The sequence below is a fragment of the Apteryx rowi genome, unplaced genomic scaffold (assembly GCF_003343035.1).
Source record: "Apteryx rowi isolate R43461 unplaced genomic scaffold, aptRow1 scaffold_21, whole genome shotgun sequence".
In the NCBI taxonomy this organism is placed as follows: domain Eukaryota; kingdom Metazoa; phylum Chordata; class Aves; order Apterygiformes; family Apterygidae; genus Apteryx; species Apteryx rowi.
This window is the reverse complement of record NW_020448419.1, coordinates 2,121,198-2,143,087: the sequence shown is the minus strand read 5'-3', so window position 1 is coordinate 2,143,087 and position 21,890 is coordinate 2,121,198. Positions and strand designations below refer to the sequence as shown.

General features: G+C 36.1%; 1 protein-coding gene across 5 annotated transcripts in view; it reads left to right on the top strand.

Moving 5' to 3' along the window:
- USP34 (ubiquitin specific peptidase 34) overlaps positions 1-21,890 on the top strand; it is a 141,982-nt gene that overhangs the window by 42,842 nt on the left and 77,250 nt on the right. For all 5 annotated transcript variants that reach the window (XM_026064130.1, XM_026064129.1, XM_026064132.1 and 2 more), the window contains 13 exons: positions 147-208; positions 10,303-10,384; positions 10,478-10,570; positions 12,767-12,892; positions 13,290-13,419; positions 13,976-14,011; positions 14,420-14,550; positions 15,121-15,740; positions 16,309-16,523; positions 19,124-19,239; positions 19,323-19,450; positions 20,571-20,660; positions 21,540-21,635. In XM_026064130.1, coding sequence (XP_025919915.1) covers positions 147-208; positions 10,303-10,384; positions 10,478-10,570; positions 12,767-12,892; positions 13,290-13,419; positions 13,976-14,011; positions 14,420-14,550; positions 15,121-15,740; positions 16,309-16,523; positions 19,124-19,239; positions 19,323-19,450; positions 20,571-20,660; positions 21,540-21,635 — 1,925 coding nt within the window. The remainder of the gene's footprint in view (positions 1-146; positions 209-10,302; positions 10,385-10,477; positions 10,571-12,766; positions 12,893-13,289; positions 13,420-13,975; positions 14,012-14,419; positions 14,551-15,120; positions 15,741-16,308; positions 16,524-19,123; positions 19,240-19,322; positions 19,451-20,570; positions 20,661-21,539; positions 21,636-21,890) is intronic.

Here is a 21,890-nt window from a genome sequence, read left to right as displayed (position 1 = left end):
TTTTTTTGAAGGGTTTCGTTTAGACAAATTGATAGTACTAGGAAAATTGTGTTTACTGTCATTACTACTCTTTTTAAATATAAGAAAACTACTTCACAAAATATTTAGATAAAATTTTAATTTTTTCTTCCTCTTTTTAACTATAGAACCAACTTCATACCTTCAATGATGTGTGTAATAATGAGTCATTAGTTTCAGACACAGAAACGTAAGTAGGAACATTATTATGCATACTTTAAGTACACCTGTATGACTGCAGTTCTTCTGTATTGTTGTTATGGATTATACACTCTGGGGAGTAATGATTATCTGAGGTGTTTATTAGAAATACCCTAATAAGGGGTTTAATTCAAATTGTTTTAAATGGTAACTTTAAAAATATTTCTAAATGTTTCTTGATCTCTTTACTGTCTTTTAAAAAATAGAGTCAAGATAACTTTTAGAAAAAATTAGATACTGAAATAATACCTGTAACGGGCTATTATCTCCATTGTTATGTAAAAAAAAGGAACCAGCTGGTTCATATGAAAGCAGTGTTTTGCCATCTTCTCATTTTTTCTGATTATTTAGTTAACTAAGACTTGGTAAGCCATCACTGGCATCCATCCTTGTTATTAGCTTTCCGTTTAGTCTGCTTTTAGAACTGCTTACTGTTTTTCTTCAAAGTCATTGCGGTATGTTAAACAATTTAAAGGAGACTCCTAAGTCGAAGTTTGAAGTTTCATGTGTGGGAGTGCTTTCCAAGGAGGAAATGTGTTTGTTTTATGTAACAACTCTAAACTTAATGTTAGAACTGCCTAGAACTTAGAAAAAAATAGGTCTTTAAGACACAAGTAATTGAAATGGGAGTTATTTTTGAAAAAATATACAAATTATGTAAAACCTAGGATTTTCCTTGTGATATACTCTGTATTTATTTGGGGGCTTATATCTACGTGTGTGTATCTGTCTCACCAGAGACGCACACTCTCCAGTATCTTTTGCTCATTAATGATGAATCTGTTCTAGCAGCAGTTGGCTTGCTGTATAATCTGGGTAGACGGTAGTTTTATTATAGACCATTTTACAGTAACACCTCTGCCTGCTCTTCAGACCTGGCAGCAGTCAAGACCACAATACTGTAGATTTCATGTAAATAGCAACTTGGATATTATAAGTGGAATTTATGGTAAAAGGTTGGTATTTTAAAATAAAGAATCAGAATCTGGAACATTTTTGCCTCTCTGTAGATGTGAAAATACTATGCGAATACAAGACAAATAACCACTTGTGATCAATTTTTTTCATGTCGTTGGTCCTTAAACCAAGAGGTGAGCATGAGTCCATGCTATCCATTTATTTCAAAGTAAGTTTTGATGCACAGTATCAGAAAAATTAAGTAAAAGTATTCTCTTGAAGTACGACATACATACTATGATCTGATGAAACCTGAGTGTAAAGTTATTAAGTTAATGTACATTTCTGAAGATTAGCATTGTTCTACTAAAAGTGTGCTTTTTGTGCCCTGGGAAGTGTGGTGGTTTTTTTTTCCAAAACCTCTCATTCTGTAGCAGCAAAGGTAAATATTATAGGAGTGTAACTGGCTTTTAGGTTATGCAGAGCAAAGATTTGCAGATATTAGTTGAATATGTGAAGTGGCTTGGTTGGCAGGGGTATTTTCAATAGTGTACTGCCAGTTTATGGTGTATAGTTAAACTGGGACAGTCAAACCACAGTTTCATCCACTTCTTGTCCTCCTTCCTTCATGCTGAAAATTCCAGCCTGAGGTGTTTCTTTGTTAGTTTTCATCTTTTGCAACACATTGTGAATGAAATCATTTTTAACAAATAGTAACTAATTAAGGAACGTTAACAAGAACCTGTTTAGCCAATTAAACTAAACAAAAAGATGTTTGTTTTTCTCTATCAAATGTAAAACCAGAAAGTTATCAGTGGGGAAAAAGAGAAGGGTGCTTGAACTTCCCTGCAGAAGAGCAAGCAGATGTACTGTGCAAGAAGATCAGAGTTATCTTAAAGCTGAAGGAAATTGTTAAATTCTCAGTTGAGATACGACTTTCTTGGCAAAAGCATCTATAAACAGCCTGTCATTTGCAAGGATCACAGAATGAACCAAAGACCTTCTTTTGCAGTTTTGTAATATGTGATATTCTTTTTGTCTGAATGCCAGTCATTCTGATGTTTCATCTGAAAAGTTGGGTCCAAATCAATTTTAAGTATTGCTGCTCATCTTCGGATTTCTTTTGAGTTCATGTACCCTGATATTCTTCCAGCCAAATAACCATAAAAGGCTGGTGCAGGAGTTTGGGGCAAATGTCTTACCCATACTGTTCGTTCAGTACAAAGCTTCCCTCTCATTAAAGACACTGTTCATAAGAAATCTTTGAACGAGAAAGCACTTAATGGAGTTGACAGTGACTGAACGAGCAGCAAAAAGAAAGGTTTTCATTCCCTTTTTTTATTATTATTCAGAGGAGAAAGGAAGTCTAAAATTCATTTTGTAGCTTTGTAGCCTCTGTAGATTTATCAAAGGATGATGTTTTGCATTATCTCAGGTCATCCCCGTTATGTGTTTTGACTTTTCCAGATGCATTTGGAACTGTCAACCTTTGGGATTTCTGCTTCTGTATCTTGATAAGGTGGGTTTGTGGGAGGCCTTTTTTTTTTTTTTTTTAAGAGCTATCAGGTAGTATCTAGCTCTTCTCTTTTGTTTGGAAATATCATCAGGATTTTTGGTCGAATGTTTGGCAGTAGTAGCTTCCCGCCTTTATCTGACTGGATTGCAAATTTTTCCATGGTAAGACAAGCTAAAGGATTTTCTGTTTAGGAAAGACTTCGAATTTCACGACTTGCACTTGAAACAGGCAGAAAGCTAAGATAAGGAAATCTGTTTTCTAGCTGTAGATATTTGTATGTCTTTGCAGTGTTAGTTTATTTGGCTGTCTCTGGTATGGCTAAGGATTTGCGCTGACTGAGCGTGCTTATTGTCCAGATATGTGCAACATCTTGGATTTCATAGTGGCTCAACTTCATAGTATCCCTCCTAGAGATACTTTTAATTTAGCCATTCCTGGCTCTTCAAATAGAATCAGATTTGTGGCATCAGAACACTATCCCAGGTACTGTAGAGTATGAAATCTATTGAAGCTAAAAATAATGAAATTGAACATAAGAGCCTTCGAATCTTGGAACAGTGATCCCTGAAACTATTTTGTTCACGCCAATCGGTGAAAAATTATCATGCCTTTAATGGAGAGAAAGATTTCTTGTGCCATTTCGACCACAAGAGGAAAACGTTGTATTCTCTCCTTAATGAATGCATTGTCAGCCTGTGAAAATAACGTCTATAAAGAGATGCTTTGGTTTGCTCGTCATGTGGCAGGCGGCCAAGAATTTGAGTTACAGGATGCAGATTGACGCTGAAGTCTCCCTCCTCATTTTCAAGACAGATTGCCCTCCCTTAAAGGCTTCTACAGAATAATTTCAGGTGTCCAGAGTTCCCGTCACCTGTGAACAGAAAGATCAGGGCTCTTTCTTCTCCTTTCTCTTCCCTCTTCTTCCTTACACACTGAGATTTTAGATGGTGAGCTTTGTGCTGCTTTTGCCCTTCACCAGTGTTCTCTTAGCTCATGTAAGGTTTTCCATCTGTTTTTTTGCTTAGGTTCACCAACCGTGTTTTCAGCAAGACCGTTAGAAGACCTCTTCCCCTCTCTGCTTTTCTGCACTCAGTGGGTCTTTCCAGATTTTCTGTGGAAAAAGAATAGTAAAGTTTTTCACTCAGCTTCCTCGTGTTTCTTTCTAGTGATGTACACAGTAGGCTCTTAATTCAAGAGGGTGGTCAGAACGGTGTCCTTGGAGCCCGCAAAAGTGTCAGATAGGAAAATGTATGCTCATAAACAAAACCATGTGCTTGAACGTGTGCTGGGAAAGTGCCTGCTATATCCTCTATGCCTTTTTGATCCTAAGTAGTTGAGATTGGTGCTTTCCATACTTGTTATGTCGTAGTTGCTATTTCAGTGATTCAAGAAGTTTGGTCTTCATCCTTTGTAGGCTGCTCCCTATGTTGCTGCATTTTTACTTCTAAGATTTTACATTCAATTTTCCAGTGACATTGCTGACTTGCAGTCCTTGTGTTTCATCCGGTACTGCGTTGGCATGGCTTTGCAGCTGTGCGGTGAATTGCGTTGGGAATCGACCTGGTTGGATAAATAAGATTTTATTGGGGGGGAATACTTTTCTGTGGGATTCGTTCCTGGATCTGGGTCATCATGTGGCTACCAAATATTGTACCACAGCCTTAGGTTAGCATGTGGTTTCTAGGACTTTAACTCAGTCCTCCCTGAGGGAGGCATTCTTTACTTTTTTTTTTTTTTTTTGAGTTACCAGGAAAATGCATTAACTGTAAAGTTCCCTTCCTGATCATTTCAGCTACAAGAATGAATGAATTTCAAGCTCTAAAACTAGGCTTTTCATGTGTACTTTTCACAAACGTGAGGTTATATCAGGAACTGTATAGCTTCCACTGTTTTCCCCAAAGTCTCATGGAGTGCCTGGGGAACCTGGTGTCAAAAGTGCTTGAACTTCGTTCTTTGAAAGAAAAGCACGTATTTCTGAAAGACCTGAATTGTCTCTGAATTTGAGGGAAAAGCCTAGGGAGAAAAATTGGCTATGTCTAGAGACCATCCAGTCCGAATATGTCACGTGTAGAGTTACACTGTGAGAAAGAGTTAGAGATGATCAAACTAGATCAAACTAGCAGCTGCCTTCACTTGTTCGTTCCCTACTTCTCCTCCTTTACCCACAACACACACGCATAGTGGGTATCAAGTCCTTTAAATGACTTTTTGTCTTGCTATCCCACTTACTAAATTCATGAAAAATAGCTGTTACGTGTTGTTACCAAGGTGAATGTTCTTACTCCTAAGGGCTGTATGACCTAGAAATGTAATTTGTAAAACAGTTCTTTGTACTGCTGCTTTTGTATTAGAGGGAAAGTGTATATATACTTAGATCGTAATGCATGTCTTTCACTCACACTGTTTCCTTTAGTATGAAAGAGTGAACTTTTTTTATAACCCCTTGAAGAACTTTTTTTAAAAGAAAACTTTAGCATATTTGACTGAAAATTGAGTTCTTGTTTAATTGCCTGAATTGTAGTGATACCATGTAGGTATAGTCTTACAATTGTTGCCAAATCACTCTAAGAAAAAATACTTTTGAGTTATGAAAAATATAGACTATATGAAAGAAATTTTAACATAGAAGTTGGAGTGAAACCACATTGAAAAGTTATCAAATATCAATATCAAAATTATCAGAGAGTATACTTTAAATCTTGTATTAATAAGCTATTCTGTGTTGCCCTGCTTAATTGAGGAAACTCAGAACTTAAGTGAATCTTTATGAACTGAGTCTATCTGAAATTTCCCAAAGCCATAGGGCTTTTGATAATTATTAAAATAACAATGGAATAAAAGACAAAATACAAACGTAAATTGTAGGTTAATTTTTTCACAATTGAATCATTAAAAAAGGTAAATTACTAGAATAGGCTTGCATTTGGACTTTACATTTAAAGTTAAAAAACTTAGAAGGGCCTGACAGTGGATTTTCTATGCGTTATAAGTAATCCATCAACATACAAACTATGGTAGATGGCATAATCATGAGGACCTTAAGAAGAGGTGAAAGGAACCATGCATATAAAAGAAGATTCTTGCTTTACTTTAATTCTCAGAAAATGAAACCCCATGAATTAAAAATTCATAATGAATTGAAACAGGTATCTTTTCAGTGTGTGTCCAGTGGGATGAAAGTCAGAGGGATTTCGTATTTTACTTGTAAAAATTGCATAAACCATTTAAAGTTATTACTTACATTATGATTTGGTTTTACAATTATTTGTTATGTGTATCAATATACATAATCTTTCCATCCTTTTCTAAAAGGAATATGTATCACTAGAAGTAGCTTAAGTTGGTTTTGAAATTCTACATGCCTTTCTTAAGGAAGTAAAATGGCTAGCTCAGGAAAGAGTACCAAATAGAAAGAGTTATCATGCTTGGTTGGAAATGTAAGCCAAATAAATAAATTTCAAAAAGTATTGTAACTGTTAATTCTTCTCTTAAGTTATACAGATTGTTTACTTTTTTAAACAATAGTAGAACTTGAATTGACATAATTTTAGTATACCTCTGTTAGACCTTCAGAAGTTCTTGAATCTTTTGTAGAAAAACTTGCCTATCAGCTGTAAGCTTCCCTCCTCTTACAGGTCTGTTTACAGAGATAGGCTCCAATTACTATCTCTTTGCAGAAGTCGCTCCGAAATATCATTAGAGCTACTCTCTTTGATAATTTCTTCCATATGTCTGTTATCACAGATGGTAGTAAAAGCAAAGAAGATACGAAACTATTTCACAAAATTTGAGAAAATTGCCAGTACTTCATTGAGCAATGCAGAATTATGAAATCTTGCTGATCTTGGTAGTTTGGGAACTATAGTAGTTTGCTATATCCTGGGGCTATATTTATCAGTTTGCATTTACTTCTTAGCAAGTAAAATGCTGGAAATTGCTTCTGCTTCATAGGTTTGTAATCAGATATGTACTTGTAAAGAGGTTTAAAGAGCAGGAGCTAATAGGCAATTCTAGAACATATTCGCCTGATTTCTGAATGTCTGTAATTGAATAATAGCAGAATATAGAAAACATTTTGAGAAGTGACTGGATTTGAAAATCACATTGCCAATATTGTCATGTTGGTTAACTCACTAACATACATGAATTAGGCAAAAATTTACATTAAATTCTTAGCACATAACATTTCAGATATTTAGATATTAGAGGCACTGAGTCAGTGTATTTCCAGAAAAGGAAGGGGTTTTGTGTCTAACTCAGTTATTGATTCTGTGTTTTCTTTGGATAGCAACAGGAGCAATTAGAGTACTGTGAGATAAGAGTGGTCAAATATTCAGATGTTCAGAAAGCAGAAAATTTTAGAGCCTGTGCAGTTCTGGCAATTTATTTCTGTTTATATGGAGTTCTGGACATTGCTTTGGAGTTAAGATGTTCACTCTTCTTGAAAGTGAGCAAATGTATGAAGGAGCTACCGGGGAACCAGCAGAAAAATCGTCTTTCCTGAAATGCAAGTGTTTAGGAAATAAGTTAGACATGCTACATATATGCTGAAATTAGCTTGCTTTGGTGAATCCTGGAATCTGCTCTCATGAATATATTTCTTAGTGCACCAGAGATCAAAATACTTAGTGCTGGTAATAACCACGTCATTTAAAAAGGCAGTATGTTTAGAGATTAGTGTGCCCTCAGCAAGACTCTCTGGGAGGAACAGTTCTCTCTGGGAAACAACAAAAGCTATATTCTGTCTTTCACGAGAATCCTCTTGGTTTTGGTCATCCTCAACAAATCCGTATCCCCTACCAAATGAGTATTTACCTCCAGAAATCTGAGATGTCATTTTATCACAGTTGAGCTCACCAGTAGAATAAACAGTTTTTTACGCTTGAGAATACACAAATTAGAAAAGGCATTCCTTCAAAAGAGTCATTCGTTATTTCTCAGAAGAAAGGTGTAGCAGACTAGAGATAGGGAATTGCCAATGCCTCCTTTAGTAAAATGTGAAGGAAATCACTTCATAAGAAAGTTTTTGCCCTGTCCTTCAGAATAGCCAAAGTACAACCTATGATTCTCAAGAGAAGGACATTGTGTCAGTAGCACAAGTGTTCAGTTCAAAGAAGCAGGTGGAACAGTAAGTCCTTTCGTCTTAAACATGCCTAATGAATCCAGCAGTGTTTGGCTGGGACTCATTCTAAAGAAGATAAAAATTTAAAAAGTCAGATCCAAGAAGAAATTTAGCTCTCCTGGAACAAAGTTACTTTCATTGACTTCTGACTCTGGTGTTAAACCTTTTGCCTGTAATGGAGGACCATATGCAATATATATTTTTTTCACATTTCGTAATTCGAAGTGCATCTATTTAGGCCTGCCTCATGTCGTGCGTGTATGTCCAGTCATGTGGCCAGATCTGTCTGCCTTTTATATGAGCAAAATGCCAGCTATAAGACTTTCTGGCTGTATTTTGGTCATGTAACGGGAGCACTTCTGTCCACAGCAGGGACACTGTAAGGCCTTGGGAATGAGCTGGCGGGGAGTTGGCTGTAAGTTGAAGGAATTGTTTTGGCAGGCTGCGTTCAGCTTTTAGGTTGTGGGTTGGGCATTTATGATTTAAGATGAATCTGTAATATTCGATGTTGAATTCCATTACAGCTTTTCATTACAGCTCATACGCTGTAGGTTTATTACTTCCCAGAAGGTCCTGTAATCCTCATGCTGGTGTAGGAGTGTTGGCTCTGTATCAGTAACAAATCCTTGTCTTCTGCTCCCGTGAAGATTGTCTATGAAGCAAAGGAGAGAACGTTTTTCCCCACAGAAAATGAGCTAGTTGCTCACTTCTCACAAATAAATGTATAGTGAGCACTCTGTTCTCTGTTATTCCAGTTTCTTACAGTTGATACCCAGCCTGCCAGCTGTCTGAAGAAATGAGAAGTCAGAGAGCTGCAACCCCTTGAGCTGTATGGGCAATAGTCACTTCTGGTTGTCAGCATGGAGGCGGATGGATGAGAGCCTTATTTAGAGCCATGTTGCTAAAGGAGGCTGGTAGCATATATTCAGATGAATAATAACTTCCTTTAGCTGTAAAATGTGCAAAATCACAATTCTCACGTGAAAAGGCTTTCCTTCAAATTTAGTTGGACGGAAATTCTAGCTGTGAATGGGTCTATAGTATGTGTGCTCCAAGGTTTTGGGGAGAGGGGGCTCTTGGTGTTGGAGGCGAGGAGGTGTAACAGAACTGTTGGAAGTTAAGTTGATCTTGATTTCATGAGCAGACTTGGCTTATCTTTCTTATGCCTCTCTGAACAGTTTCAAATACGCCACCAAACTGACCTCTCCTCTACAGTGTGAAAACTTCCTTATTAACAATAAGTCAGAAATGATATTGTTGATAGATTGTTGATCTAGCCAAGGTACTCCTTGAGCAAGCCAGTTACTTCTTGATTGCTACGGGACATTATCTTTTTCAAAGGGCATAAGTATATTTTGTTCCCCCTGTCCTGGAATCAGAATGAGAGAGGACAGTATAGGAATGGTGTGGAGCAATAGGAACTTTGCGCCTTGAGCTCATTCGTAGGGATCAGGCAATTCAAAGCAATTGGAGAACTGGCAACATGCCCTGCAAAAGTGAATTCTGCCTGGAAACCTTACCAAGACTATCTCTTTTTACCCAAAGAATCCCATTTTCGCACTGTGGATGATCAAGATTGGGAGTCCTGAAACTGTGATGGTGATCATTAAGGCAGCACAGATAGGAGCGGTGAAAGTAATGCTTCCTGCGGTTCTCAAAGCCCGTCCCGCCATGCTCCCTCCCCTCTCCCCCCGCAAGGGAAACAGAGTGCTTTTATTCAGGGCCATTTAAACCAGAGTCAGTGCTTTAAATACCAAAATGTCCCCTAATTGCTTCTGGTGCCAAAATCTGGAGAAACAAACATTTGCTTGAAAGGAAGGAATAAGAAGGAGCTTATGCACTAGTTTCCGTACAGGGCACTCCTTTCTGGAAGTGCAAATTTTGTTTTGGAAAATTAAGGTTCCCTCTCCTGTTCTGTTTAAATGTTTACTTACTGATTGGCAGTGGGTAAAGATCTCTTTTGTAATGGATAAAACAAAAAAAAAATTAAAATATCTATACAGCATGTGTGTAAGTATGACCATGTAAGACATAGGTTTTCAAGTGTGTGAATTGCTGTTTACACAAGAGAGTCTAAAAAATATTTAAGTGATTTTCTTGTAAAATCATTTCTTTCACTTCCATCTTTAGCTATGCTTGCGAACTCGGTATTTGTTTTAGCATTTCATTATAAACTTAGGCTCCGTAACAGTGTTTATCAAAATCTGACCTGTGAGGTCTTTGAAAGTGGTCTGCAGATGGTCTGTTGGGCTGTATTAAATAATCAAATTTGTAGAGTTGTCACATATTTACATATTTGCTAATAATCCGAAGGGGTGAGTAGGAAATATTGATGTTTGGCATTAGTCTTCTAGCTAAAGAAAAACGTGGAAAGTATTTCCTTCTACGTGAACAGATGAATGTTGAGCATGCTTTGTGTTCAAAGAAGTTTCTGTATTCTTGCTGCATTTACAGATATTAATTTGAAAGACATGCTTTGCTAGGGATGAGGCTTGTATATGCATTATAGGTAATTTTACCTACATTTCTGCTGTTTTTTCATGTGTAGGTCTATTGCAAAAGAGCTCGCAGACTGGCTTATCAGCAACAATGTAGTTGAGCATATTTTTGGACCAAATTTACATATTGAGGTTTGTTTAAAATTATCATTATTTTAATATAAACATGGAGGAGTAACTTTTTGTTTTAGTAAATTTTTTCTCAATATGTTCTCACTTTTGCAGATCATCAAACAGTGCCAAGTGATTCTGAATTTTCTTGCAGCTGAAGGGAGACTTAGTACTCAGCATATAGACTGTATTTGGGCTGCAGCACAGGTATATGTATGTTTTTTTATAATTGTAAAAATGATAAAATAAAACAGAAAATGGCAAGTTGATTTTGCTTTACATTAATAAAGTTGACTTTCTTACTTTTTCTTCCCTGTTTATCTTAGTGTTTAGCTTACCAAATTTTAAGCTCAGTACCTGCCACAATTGCCATTTTTTCATCAGATGCAAAAATATACAAGGGAAAACTGAAGTTGTTTAGCACAGGCATAGTGTTGTAGGAGGTTGTAGGGTAGATGTAATACTTTAACTGATGTATTAATTGCCCTGCTCCTATCTATTAAAGCTTCCGCTACTGTTACTGGCAGTGGTGAAAATGATGGCAGTGATGTTTACAGCGGCACATACGGTGCTGATGTTGACATCTAAAGGAGGCAGTGAGATTTTATTTTTTTGCTAGGTAAACCTGAAAAGCCTGATGGGCTCTTTTCCTGCGGAAAGATGTACTTGTTTGCTGTTTTTAATGTATTGTTACGCTCTGTATTTTAGATTTTTCCTTTTGATTTTATTTAGAGGATTTGAACGCTGCAGCATTTGAATTTCCTGTTGTGGAAACTATTTTTCTATTGTTTCTTTCTACTTTCATCATACTTTTAAATAAATAAATAAATACAGGAACAGAAACCCCCCAAGGTTTTAATGTCAATTTTTCAGAAAAAATACATTCAAAATGAAGGTCAGAGAAATGAAATTGATCTTTTTGAACAGACGTAGGGAACATGCTTTTATAGAAGTTATAATTTGAGGTTATTTTTTTCTGCGTTCAGTCATACTTCTGTCTAATTTGCTTCATTTGAATACTGCTGTACACACATTCTGAAACCTTGTAGTCCACCCTCGTAACATGCAGCTGGAATGCTAATAAATGCTCTTTATAACACCATTCACTCTGATAGGCTCTAGCAATTTTCTGTATCAGAGTAATCAATAATTACTTATTTTCGTTGTATTTTAAAGTGTTACTTTATCTTCTTTGCCATTTTCACACATGTAGTAATTCACACTAGTGTTGGAGCTCTGGATTTCTCCCTCTTCTATACTGTTTCCAGAACTTAATACTATTATCCAAATGTGCTGCTACTTTTACTGCTTACTTGTCCATTTTAACATATTGCTATTTCCAAAAGATATGTTTCATATCAGAAATAAGTGTGTGCAGATTGCTTCCTGTAAAAGCATTAAATTACTAACGTTGTTTAAAAGGCTAAACCTTTAGACTAAAAGAAGGCCTCAAGAATCCTTTTTTCTCGTTCAACTTTCTAACTTTCTGACAAAAATTTTCTTCTCTAAATTGAGCCAGTTATCTCAAGAACTTCTCTAATGTTCAATACAGTGAAATACATCCTTGTAGAGAACCTGCCTTATTTCATTGCACTTTGAATGCTGTATAAGACTGTTTCTGTGCCCCATAAACTCTTTACATTGCTATTTTAGACAGCAGGAAGGCAAAAAAATAAAATCATATTTTGAAGCACATACCTGATAACCAGCATTAAGGAATTTTTATTTATTTATTTTTTAGATGTTTCCTATAACAGTATTATCTTTGTTGAGTAGCTACCAACATCCTTACAAACATAATGAAACCCTTTGAGTGGGTATGAAAAGCAGCATTTAACCTCAGAGGAAACATCTATGAGCACTGTCACTTTCACGTGTAAATACATGGCAGTTTGCTAAAAATGTTGTCATCTTTTTTGACATCCATTACTGGGAAAGACAAAAAATTGTAAATAATCCTCATACAGTCACACAGTCTGTTCTCTCAGTCTCACATTAATGTGTAATGTCTTTATTTGTATTTACCACTGCTAAGAAGTCGATCATTGCATTTCTTAATCAGGAATTAGCATATCCAATAATATTTTAGAAGTTTTATTTAAATAAAAATGCAAAATAATCTCCCAGTTCTTCTTTTCATCAAAATATGATGGTTAAGCCTGGAGCTTAAAAGATAGGTGGTGATTTTTATGTTTGATTGAACTAAACTTTATGTGCTTTAAAATATAAGAATTCAGTTAAGGCAAAGTCGCAAGTTTGATGTAGCTTAGAATTATTGAGCAAAATGTTTCCTAAGAATTTGTGCGAAGTAGTTGTTTAACTACTGCAGTTTTATCAATCTTTGAACCATCTTTTAAAGTTTATTTTTCTGTTTCTCTTTTCTGTTTTGTTTGTACTTTACAGCTAAAGCATTGCAGTCGTTATATACACGACTTATTTCCTTCTTTGATCAAAAACTTGGACCCTGTTCCACTTAGACATCTTCTTAACCTCGTCTCAACTCTTCATCCAAGTGCTCACACTGAACAGGTAAAGACAAAAAAAACCCACAAAATCATTGTAAAGAAAAAAGAAATTGTGCTAATGTATTAGTCAAATATTATGGATTTGTCTTTCTGTTCTAAATAAATACAAGAAGAAAATATATGAGTAAAATTGTCATTTTTCATCAAATAGGCCTTTCTGGCTTTTAAGTTATAATAATATTCAGAGCTCTTTGAAAACTGCATGACCATTGATAGAAGACTAACTTCATTTTTGAAGTTAAAAAATGTTCGCACAGCATTTCTTCATTTTGTGCATCCATTTATTTTTATGCATTTATTTTAGTGAACCATAATATTGACATATAGAAAGATTAACAGTGTATTTTTTCAAACAAAATCTACTGCTTCGTCATAGCGCTGTTATCTGGTTTTGTTTGTAGACCTTGTATTTGGCATCAATGCTTATAAAAGCACTGTGGAATAATGCACTAGCAGCTAAGGCTCAGCTGTCAAAACAAAGCTCATTTGCATCCTTACTGAGCACCAATCTACCCATGGGGAACAAGAAAGGTATGTATCTTTCCAGTAGCCGGATCTTTAATTTTCATCAGCGTCCTTGTTGACTTTGGACGATGAGGATATATAGAACTTTTAGGCTGATAAGCTCGCTGAGGTATTTTGAAAAAGTGTCATGTTGGCATGTTTTCCAAGCAGAAGGTGAAAGTAAAGATGAAAGCGCTAGACCGTTGTGAGTACATTTGGAAAACTTTATGTTTCAGAAAAATTCTGTTAGTGTATCTAATGTAGTATATACTTTTTTCTTTCCAGGGATGGTCTATAATTCATCGGTTAACTATTCCTTTTCTGTTGAACATCCATAGTTTATATAGCTGTGTAAATTCTTCCACCAGTTTAGCTAATTTTTGCCTAGTTTCTGATATTACATGCTGTTTCTGTTTTTTTCGGCGGTATATTTCCTCCCAGACATTACCAAGGGTGCTGCCAACCCCATTTACTGTAGTTTCCCTTACTTCTGTTCCTGCTGATTGTTATGAATCTTGGACATATATGCTGACAAAAAGATTTTTACTCACTTATTTTTCCGTTCTGCATTTTTTTTCTTCAGAAGAAGAAGAGCTCAGAAGAGCAGCCCCTTCACCCTGTAAGTCTTGTTTTAGAATTACATTGCAATCTGTTATATCTGATACTATGATGTTTTTCTAGAGTTACAGAATTTGGATAGAAGAAAAACTAGTGCGAGTTTGAAATTATGTTTTTAAAAGAAGTCAAATGGAAATTATATTTAGCGTAGAATCCAGCAAATTGGTATATATGTGCTATATACTGGCCATAAGAGACATCAAAATATAGCTTTTATAGTACAATACTCAGTATTCTAAAAAGACTTTTTAGTATGTAGGTATTTCGGGTTGTTTGAGTTACATCCCTTGTTCAACTGTTTGCAGGAAGAATGCTGTTGAGTTCAACAGATGAGGCAGATTTATGTAATGCTGTTACATTCCCATTAGTATATATCAGAAAGTAACTGGGAAACGTGATTTTGAACTAGGGTCACCAGCAGCCAGCCCTCAGAGTAGTGACAACAGTGACACCCATCAGAGTGGAGGCAGCGATATTGAAATGGAAGAACAGCTTATTAACAGAACAAAACATGTGCAGCAGCGACTTTCAGATACGGAGGTAAGACTGTACGTCTTGGTCTGCATTGCTAAGTTGCCTACTGTTAGCTATAGAATGTATTTTTTGCCTTCATAGTTTCAAAAGCCAAGCAGCTACATAAGGTGCATGCTTATAGTGCTTATCTGCAACAGCACAGCGCACAGCTAGGATGGTTACTTCTGTTCTGTGTGGTTTACGTACGCTCTACTTTACCTTGCCTATGACCAGGTATACTACAAAAAAAATTGGATTGCTGCCTTTAAACTGTATTTAATAAAACTACTCTCTTAATATAAGATTGCATGACATATTGTTTATGTGTTTCACACTGTCACTGTGTGTGTGTATACATGCAAAGAGCATAGCTGGTTTCGAATAAGAGAATTTTAAATTAAATTCTTAAATCTAAATCTTGATCAGAGCATTCTGTCATCAGCAACCAAACTAAGAAAGAATGAAAGAAAATGTGAAGATTTGACACGTTTCTGCATAAATGAAGAATTTTTGGTGTTTGAATAATGATGATATTGATTATGAATTTTCAATGTTTTTTTTATTTTTATATTTGCACCAATTAAAAAAAAATGTCAGGAATCCATGCAGGGAAGTTCTGACGAGACAGCAAACAGTGGTGAGGATGGCAGCAGCGGTCCTGGTAGCAGCAGTGGCCACAGTGATGGATCCAGTAATGAGGCCAACTCCAGTCATGCAAGCCAGTCTGCAGGAAGTCCAGGCAGTGAGGTGCAGTCAGAAGATATTGCGGATATCGAGGCTCTCAAAGAGGAGGAGGATGAAGAGGAAGAAGATAGGGGTCATAATCCCCAGAAAAGCAGTAGGAGCACAGATCTACGAAGCAGGAAGCTGGAATCACAAACGGGCATTTGTCTGGGAGATTCACAAGGGGCCTTGGAGAGGAGCGGTGCAAGCAACGGGGCAGGAAAGGACCATGTTTTTAACACAGACTCGGTGGCACCCGTGGATAATCGCATGAGAATGCTGGATGCTTGTTCCCATGCTGAGGACACAGAACATGATATGGCGGGGGAAATGAGCACTGCTCACATTTCACAAGGGTCTCAGGATTCTTGTATAACTCATACGGGGGACTTCCTTGGGGATACTATTGGAAATGAATTATTTAACTGCCGACAGTTCATTGGGCCACAACATCACCACCACCACCACCACCACCACCACCATCACCACGATGGGTAGGTCATTAGATACTTCGTCTGATTGCTTCAATAACAGTAATAAAGGTGATAGCTAAATACTCAGTTTGGCCATAAATTTGTATGGACATTTTGCTGTACTTCAGAATAATTTGGTCTAACAGAGGTGATAGTTACTGCAGATAGTTACACAGTAATGCATTTTGTTAACATCTGATAAAAGCTTTTTGTAAAGTTTTTGTATTTAATAATACAAAAACATTTAACAAAATATTACAGTTTTTCTGTAAAATGCTGTTATTTAGTTAACATTAAAGAAGTGATGATGAGACCTTCAATTTGTCTGTAACTGTCTTTTCAGTTCATGTGAAGGTCTGCTGTTCAGACAGATGATTCATCCTGACATTAGCTTCAGAGAGATGTCTATTCACTTGGCTTACATTAGCTATATATTGCAATATAGGTATAAACTATGCATTAACTTGACTGCAAAATGATTTTTCAGTTTTCTTCTACAAAGTGCTACTGTAACTCTCACTTACGAAATTAGTCAGCTATAAACAACTTTTTCTTTTATATCGTCCATTGTAATGTTCCTGTTTTACAGACACATGGTTGATGATATGCTAAGCGCAGATGATGTCAGTTGCAGTAGTTCCCAAGTCAGTGCAAAATCAGAGAAAAACATGGCTGATTTTGATGGGGAAGAGTCTGGCTGTGAGGAAGAGCTTGTGCAAATTAATTCACACGCTGAGCTAACATCTCATCTCCAGCAGCACCTTCCTAACCTTGCCTCTATCTATCATGAGCATCTTAGTCAAGGTAAGAGCAATAAAAAGAAAGTGAAAACATTTTCTGTGTTTCTCACTCAGTTTTATGCAATTTTGAAATAGTCTCCAATAATTATAACCACCGAATGATTTTAAGGAGCAAAGCAAATGAACCGCACAAGTGCTAAGTTGTATATAAAAAAGTAGTTGCCAGAAGAAACCACAGTACCAACTGAGATTTTACTACGTGATTCGTATTTGTGTGATATTAGGTACAACTGTACTGACATATTCTTTTTGCATTTCTACAGGAACTTTTACTGCAAATTAAAACAAGTAAGGGTACTAAAGAGCATAGTAAATGTTTTCTCTAATCAGTTATTAAAGTGAAAAGAAAGGTACTACTGAAACGCCAGATAATTTTTTTTTTCTGTGAGAGCGTGTGTGACTTTTCTTCTGGTGTGTGGATCTTATTGTGATTCCATATGTTTATCATATTAAATGAATTACTGTAATGGGCTGTACAGAGGATAATTTTGGAAAAATGAGTTCAAATACAACTTGGTGTGTTGGGGAGCTTGCCTTAAAGGGCATTTTATGCTGTTTTATCTTCCACTGCTAAATCTTCTAGTTTACTTCAGGGTGCAATTCAAGATGCTACCATAACACTTTGCAAGAATTACGCTATCTTTCCATATGGTATGGTGGCAACTTCGTTTTCTGAAGTGCTTCTATCCTACTTTTAACTATAATGGAGAGGATGCTTGGTTAACAAACGGTTTTTGGTTTTGACATTTGTTTCTTTCCTGGTCTGGCAGAACAAAGTTTGCTATCTTCCAGCAGACAGTAAAAACACTACTCTTTATATCTTTTCCTGAAACACGGTTGAATAAGAGGTCCATTTTTTCTTGAGGCTTGGCATTTATTATCATCTGGAACTGAATTCTAATTTCAGCCCAATATCGAAAATTTAAAAGGATTTTTTTTTTCATTTCTACACTACGTAGTGCATATATTAATAAAACTTTTTGGTTAATTGTGTTTCAGTTATTGTTGCACTATGAGTTTTACCAGACAGTAGTCTCATGGGGTGTGTGTGAGGAGAAGGGAGTTGTAAATAAATGGAAATATATATTCTAACATCTTTCAAAGATGGGATTTTATATGATTTGAAGACCTGTTTTCAGCTTTTTTCTAGCTGGCCATGGTAACATAAATCTAATTGTTTTGCTAAAACAAAGGAAAGCATAATAAGTTTGCTGTAATTCAGCGTACAGATTACTTACATTATTTCTTATGTATTGTCAAACCCGATTTTAAAAAAAAACTCGGGAGTGTTTCAGCATACTGGAGAGATTACTCCATAGCATTATATCGTATCATTATATTAAAGGTTAAATGAGTTTCTCAGTGCTAGGTATAAGTACAGTAAAAGCATGTATTGCAGTAAAATCATCTCGCCTTTCTCTAAAACCTCATGTTGACTTTTAAAATACTGTTAAAATATTCTGGTGATAAAGTGAAACTTCAGCATTATTTCTTAAAGGGAAAAATCTTCTTTTGTTAAATTACAGTGGATTTGAAACTAAAGTTTTTTCTGTAGTTAAAACATGCTGAAAATCAGAATCTTTTTCTCGGCATTTTCTATAGATATTGTACATTTTACTGAAGATCCAAATTATTGCTCATGAGGGCTTCAGTGCAGATTATTTTTGACACCCCTAGTTTTGCACGTGCAAATAATTACAGTGTTCTGCATGCAATTTTCAATGTCGGCTTGACTTTCACGTTTTATGAAAATAGTATCAAATGGAAGATACATGAATGGTGCCAGCTGGGGCCACGTACGAGACGGAAGAGGTCTCTCACTATTTCTGAAAGCATGATGACCTTCTAAAATCAGGCGCTTCAATCCATCATGTGTAAAAATAGTGGTTGCTTTTCCGGTTTTTTAGTTACGTGGAGGATAGACAGCACGATTCAGCGTGAGAGGAGTTTATTGAAATTTGCTTCTCCTCCTCTCTCGCTCCTCCTCGCTCTTGCTCACTCCTTCGCACTCATTCTTTTGCTCTCACTCTCTCTCTTGTGCTCTCTTTTGCGCTCTCTTGCTTTTGCACTCACTCTTTTGCACTCTCGCTCTCGCGCTTTCATTCTCGCTCACTCTTTTTCGCTCACTCGTGCTCTTTCTCGCTCTCGCTCTCTTGCTCTCTTTCTCGCTCTCACTCTCTCCTTTGCTCTCTTTCTCGCTTGCTCTCTTTCTCTCCTTCCTTCCTCCCTTCAGACCACAGCTCTACAGAAAGATTTAAGAAATGTTTTAATTATACCACCAGTTAAATCTAATTAAATTAAAAAGCAGTTGCACCTGCATCTGTAATTATTAAATAGTGTTTTCATTGCACTTGCAGTTAGCAAAAAACAGCGTAAGTAGTAGCTTAATTGTCCTGTTGACTAATTGCATGGTCATAATGCTTTGTCTTTCTTCTTTAAAGATTCCCTACGTGGAAGAAGGTTGTAATTATAATGTTATTGTATTCACCTTAAAAAAGCCAAGTTTACGAATGAAGCATGTTGTTGTTCATGCACTGAGGGAATAATGTTCAGATTAGATAGTTCCTTCTATTTATTCAATAATGGTCTTTATATTTTGTTCAGGACCAGCAGTTCATAAACATCAATATAATAGCAATGCGGTGACGGACATTAATTTGGATAATGTTTGTAAGAAAGGAAATACCCTTTTGTGGGATCTGGTCCAGGATGAAGATGCAGTAAGTTGAATACCAGAAAAGAATATTTTTTAAAAGAAAATAAATATATGCTATTTATTGACCTGTCTTTCTACTTGCTGTAGATTCATCTCTCTGAAGGGTTAATAAATGAAGCAGAGAAGCTGCTCTGTTCTTTAGTATGCTGGTTCACTGACAGACAGATTCGAATGAGATTTATTGAAGGCTGCTTAGAAAATTTAGCAAACAACAGGTAACTTAAATCATAAATTGTATGTTTTTACATTTATCTCTTTCTTTCAACATATAGGAAAGCCAAGTTGAATATACAAGTTAAAAAAGACAAAAGTAAACATATAAACATAGTTCAAAAACTGTTATGAATGTGTCTGATGTTCCATTTTTCTATTCTATCAGTGTCTTGAATTTCTCATCTTGTTGCATTTGTCTGTTCTCGTGTTCGCCAGAGGTTACTGCCTTCTTCCAGTTGGTAGAACCTGGCCCCCATCTTAGCCAGCTGAGTGCAAAGTCTGGTACCTTAACGTAAGCAGTTTGAGTTGAATTTTTGGACTTTATATTTAAGTGGCTGAGGAACAGACAAGTTCTTTTCCGTCAAGTCTGTTGTGGGATTTAATTTCCAGGAAGAAGCAGCTGGAGGAAGAAGTAATATCTTGACCTGGGGCAATTGTTTTAATATGAGCCAAAGCACTGCGATTGTACTCTTTGAAGCCTGGAAAAAGTGAATGCTGATTTGGTTGCTACAACCAACCAGCTGCTGAGAAACAGTGCATGCGGTGTTTCTTATGCTGTCACCTTTTTGCTAAGAAATGTATCTGTGAGATGAGTTACCAGTATACCAATCTGTTATTTGAAATTAATAAAAAATGTGAAGATATTTATCACCAACGTGAAAGTTTACAGTTCCATGCCTTTTGTGCAGTTCTTGAGTTTTTGTAGACAGTAGTCTCACAGAAAACAGTCCGAGGCAGATTTAGTTCTGCTCTGCATCTCATCTGTTGATAGAAAAACCATACTCATTTTGCTGAAATTTCAAAAGATAAGTTTTATGAAACTCAAAAATTTGTTGTCTTTTGAAAAATTTTTTTTTGTATGAGTAAAATGAATACTGTTTTATTTTTATACTTTTCTAACAGCCATGTGTGCAAGGTATTATATGTAAAGAAATTGAAGTATCTGTAGTTCAGATTCAGAGAACTACTTGGCTGCATGTGAGGCTAAATTTCACCCAGATATTTCCAACACTTTCAGTTAACATATTTACTCATTGAACACGAGCTTCTCAAAGTAATTTTAAAATTGACTTTTAATTTCGTAAGAGTCGTATTGTAGTCACTTCTCTCTTTCTCCTTTAGATCAGTAGTAGTTTCCCTTCGTCTTCTTCCAAAGCTGTTTGGTACGTTTCAGCAGTTTGGGAGCAGTTATGATACGCACTGGATAACAATGTAAGTAGCCCCCCACGCACACACTTAAGCCAACAAAAGCGATGAAGTTTAGGGGACTTTGGCAAGGCTTGCTCCTCTAGTGTGATCCAACTAATATCTCAAAGTTGTTATCATCTGTCTGCTGTCTGGCCTAGTTGTATGAACTTACCTAATCACTCAGACCTAGGCTTCTTCATAATACAAACTATTATCATAACTGAGGTGAAGAACAATTTATATTTTTTAAATCCTCCCCAAAGGGCTTGTCAGAAAATACTAGACATCCAGTAATGGTGTATTGTAAAAAATTGTAATAACTTGATGCTTTGTCTTTCTGTTCTGGTGGCATATCAAATGCTTCTCAGTAATAAAAAATTTAATTTATAAGAAAACCTTTAAAATGTGAAGGTATGTAGCACAAACCTTTGAAACGTGAAGATATGTAGCACACTACTTACTGGAAAAAATAATATAGCTAGCTGGTCTAGCTATAGAGAGAGGAATGCATGGACTTCAAGGAAAGACAGATTACAGTGCTTATCAGCAATCCTTCTTGTGATTTTTGGCCTTTTTGGACATGGTGTTTAAATATGTGCCAAGTTCTGAGTTTTGGCTTAGACTTTTGCTGAATTAGGGCCTTTAGGAACAGTTTTGATGGGCTCCAAGGGGAATGCTCTCTGCTAAGCTTGTGCCTGAACATGAATATGTTATATGGATGAACAGGAGGAAGAGAGTACTGTATTTTAAAATACTTTTGAATTTATAGTGGATGGAAAATGTAATGTTTGCTTTGTTATTATGTGTATGCATTTTCCTATAATAGCTGTCTACTTTCTGTAGCTTTTGTGGCCTTCTTAAGTAAGCAAACCGTAATACTTTCTGCCCTTTAAATTGACACAGGTGGGCAGAAAAAGAACTTAACATGATGAAACTTTTCTTTGATAATTTGGTACACTACATTCAGGCAGTCAGGGAAGGACGACATAAACATGCATTGTAAGTATATTGTGCACAACTGGGTTTGAGTATTTGCTATTTTTTAAACATGTTTCTTTTCTGTTTTTTTTCCCCCCCCTCTGGTGCTTCTGATGTTTTCTTTTAAGTAAATAACTTTCTGTAGTGACATTAAATGTTTAGGGAGAGAAAGGTCTATATAAATAATAGCATTTTAAATTGTATCTTTTTCTTTAAAAAGTGTCATTTTTGTTAGACATTGTGTTCAGTGTTTATTTATAAATAAAACAAAAATTT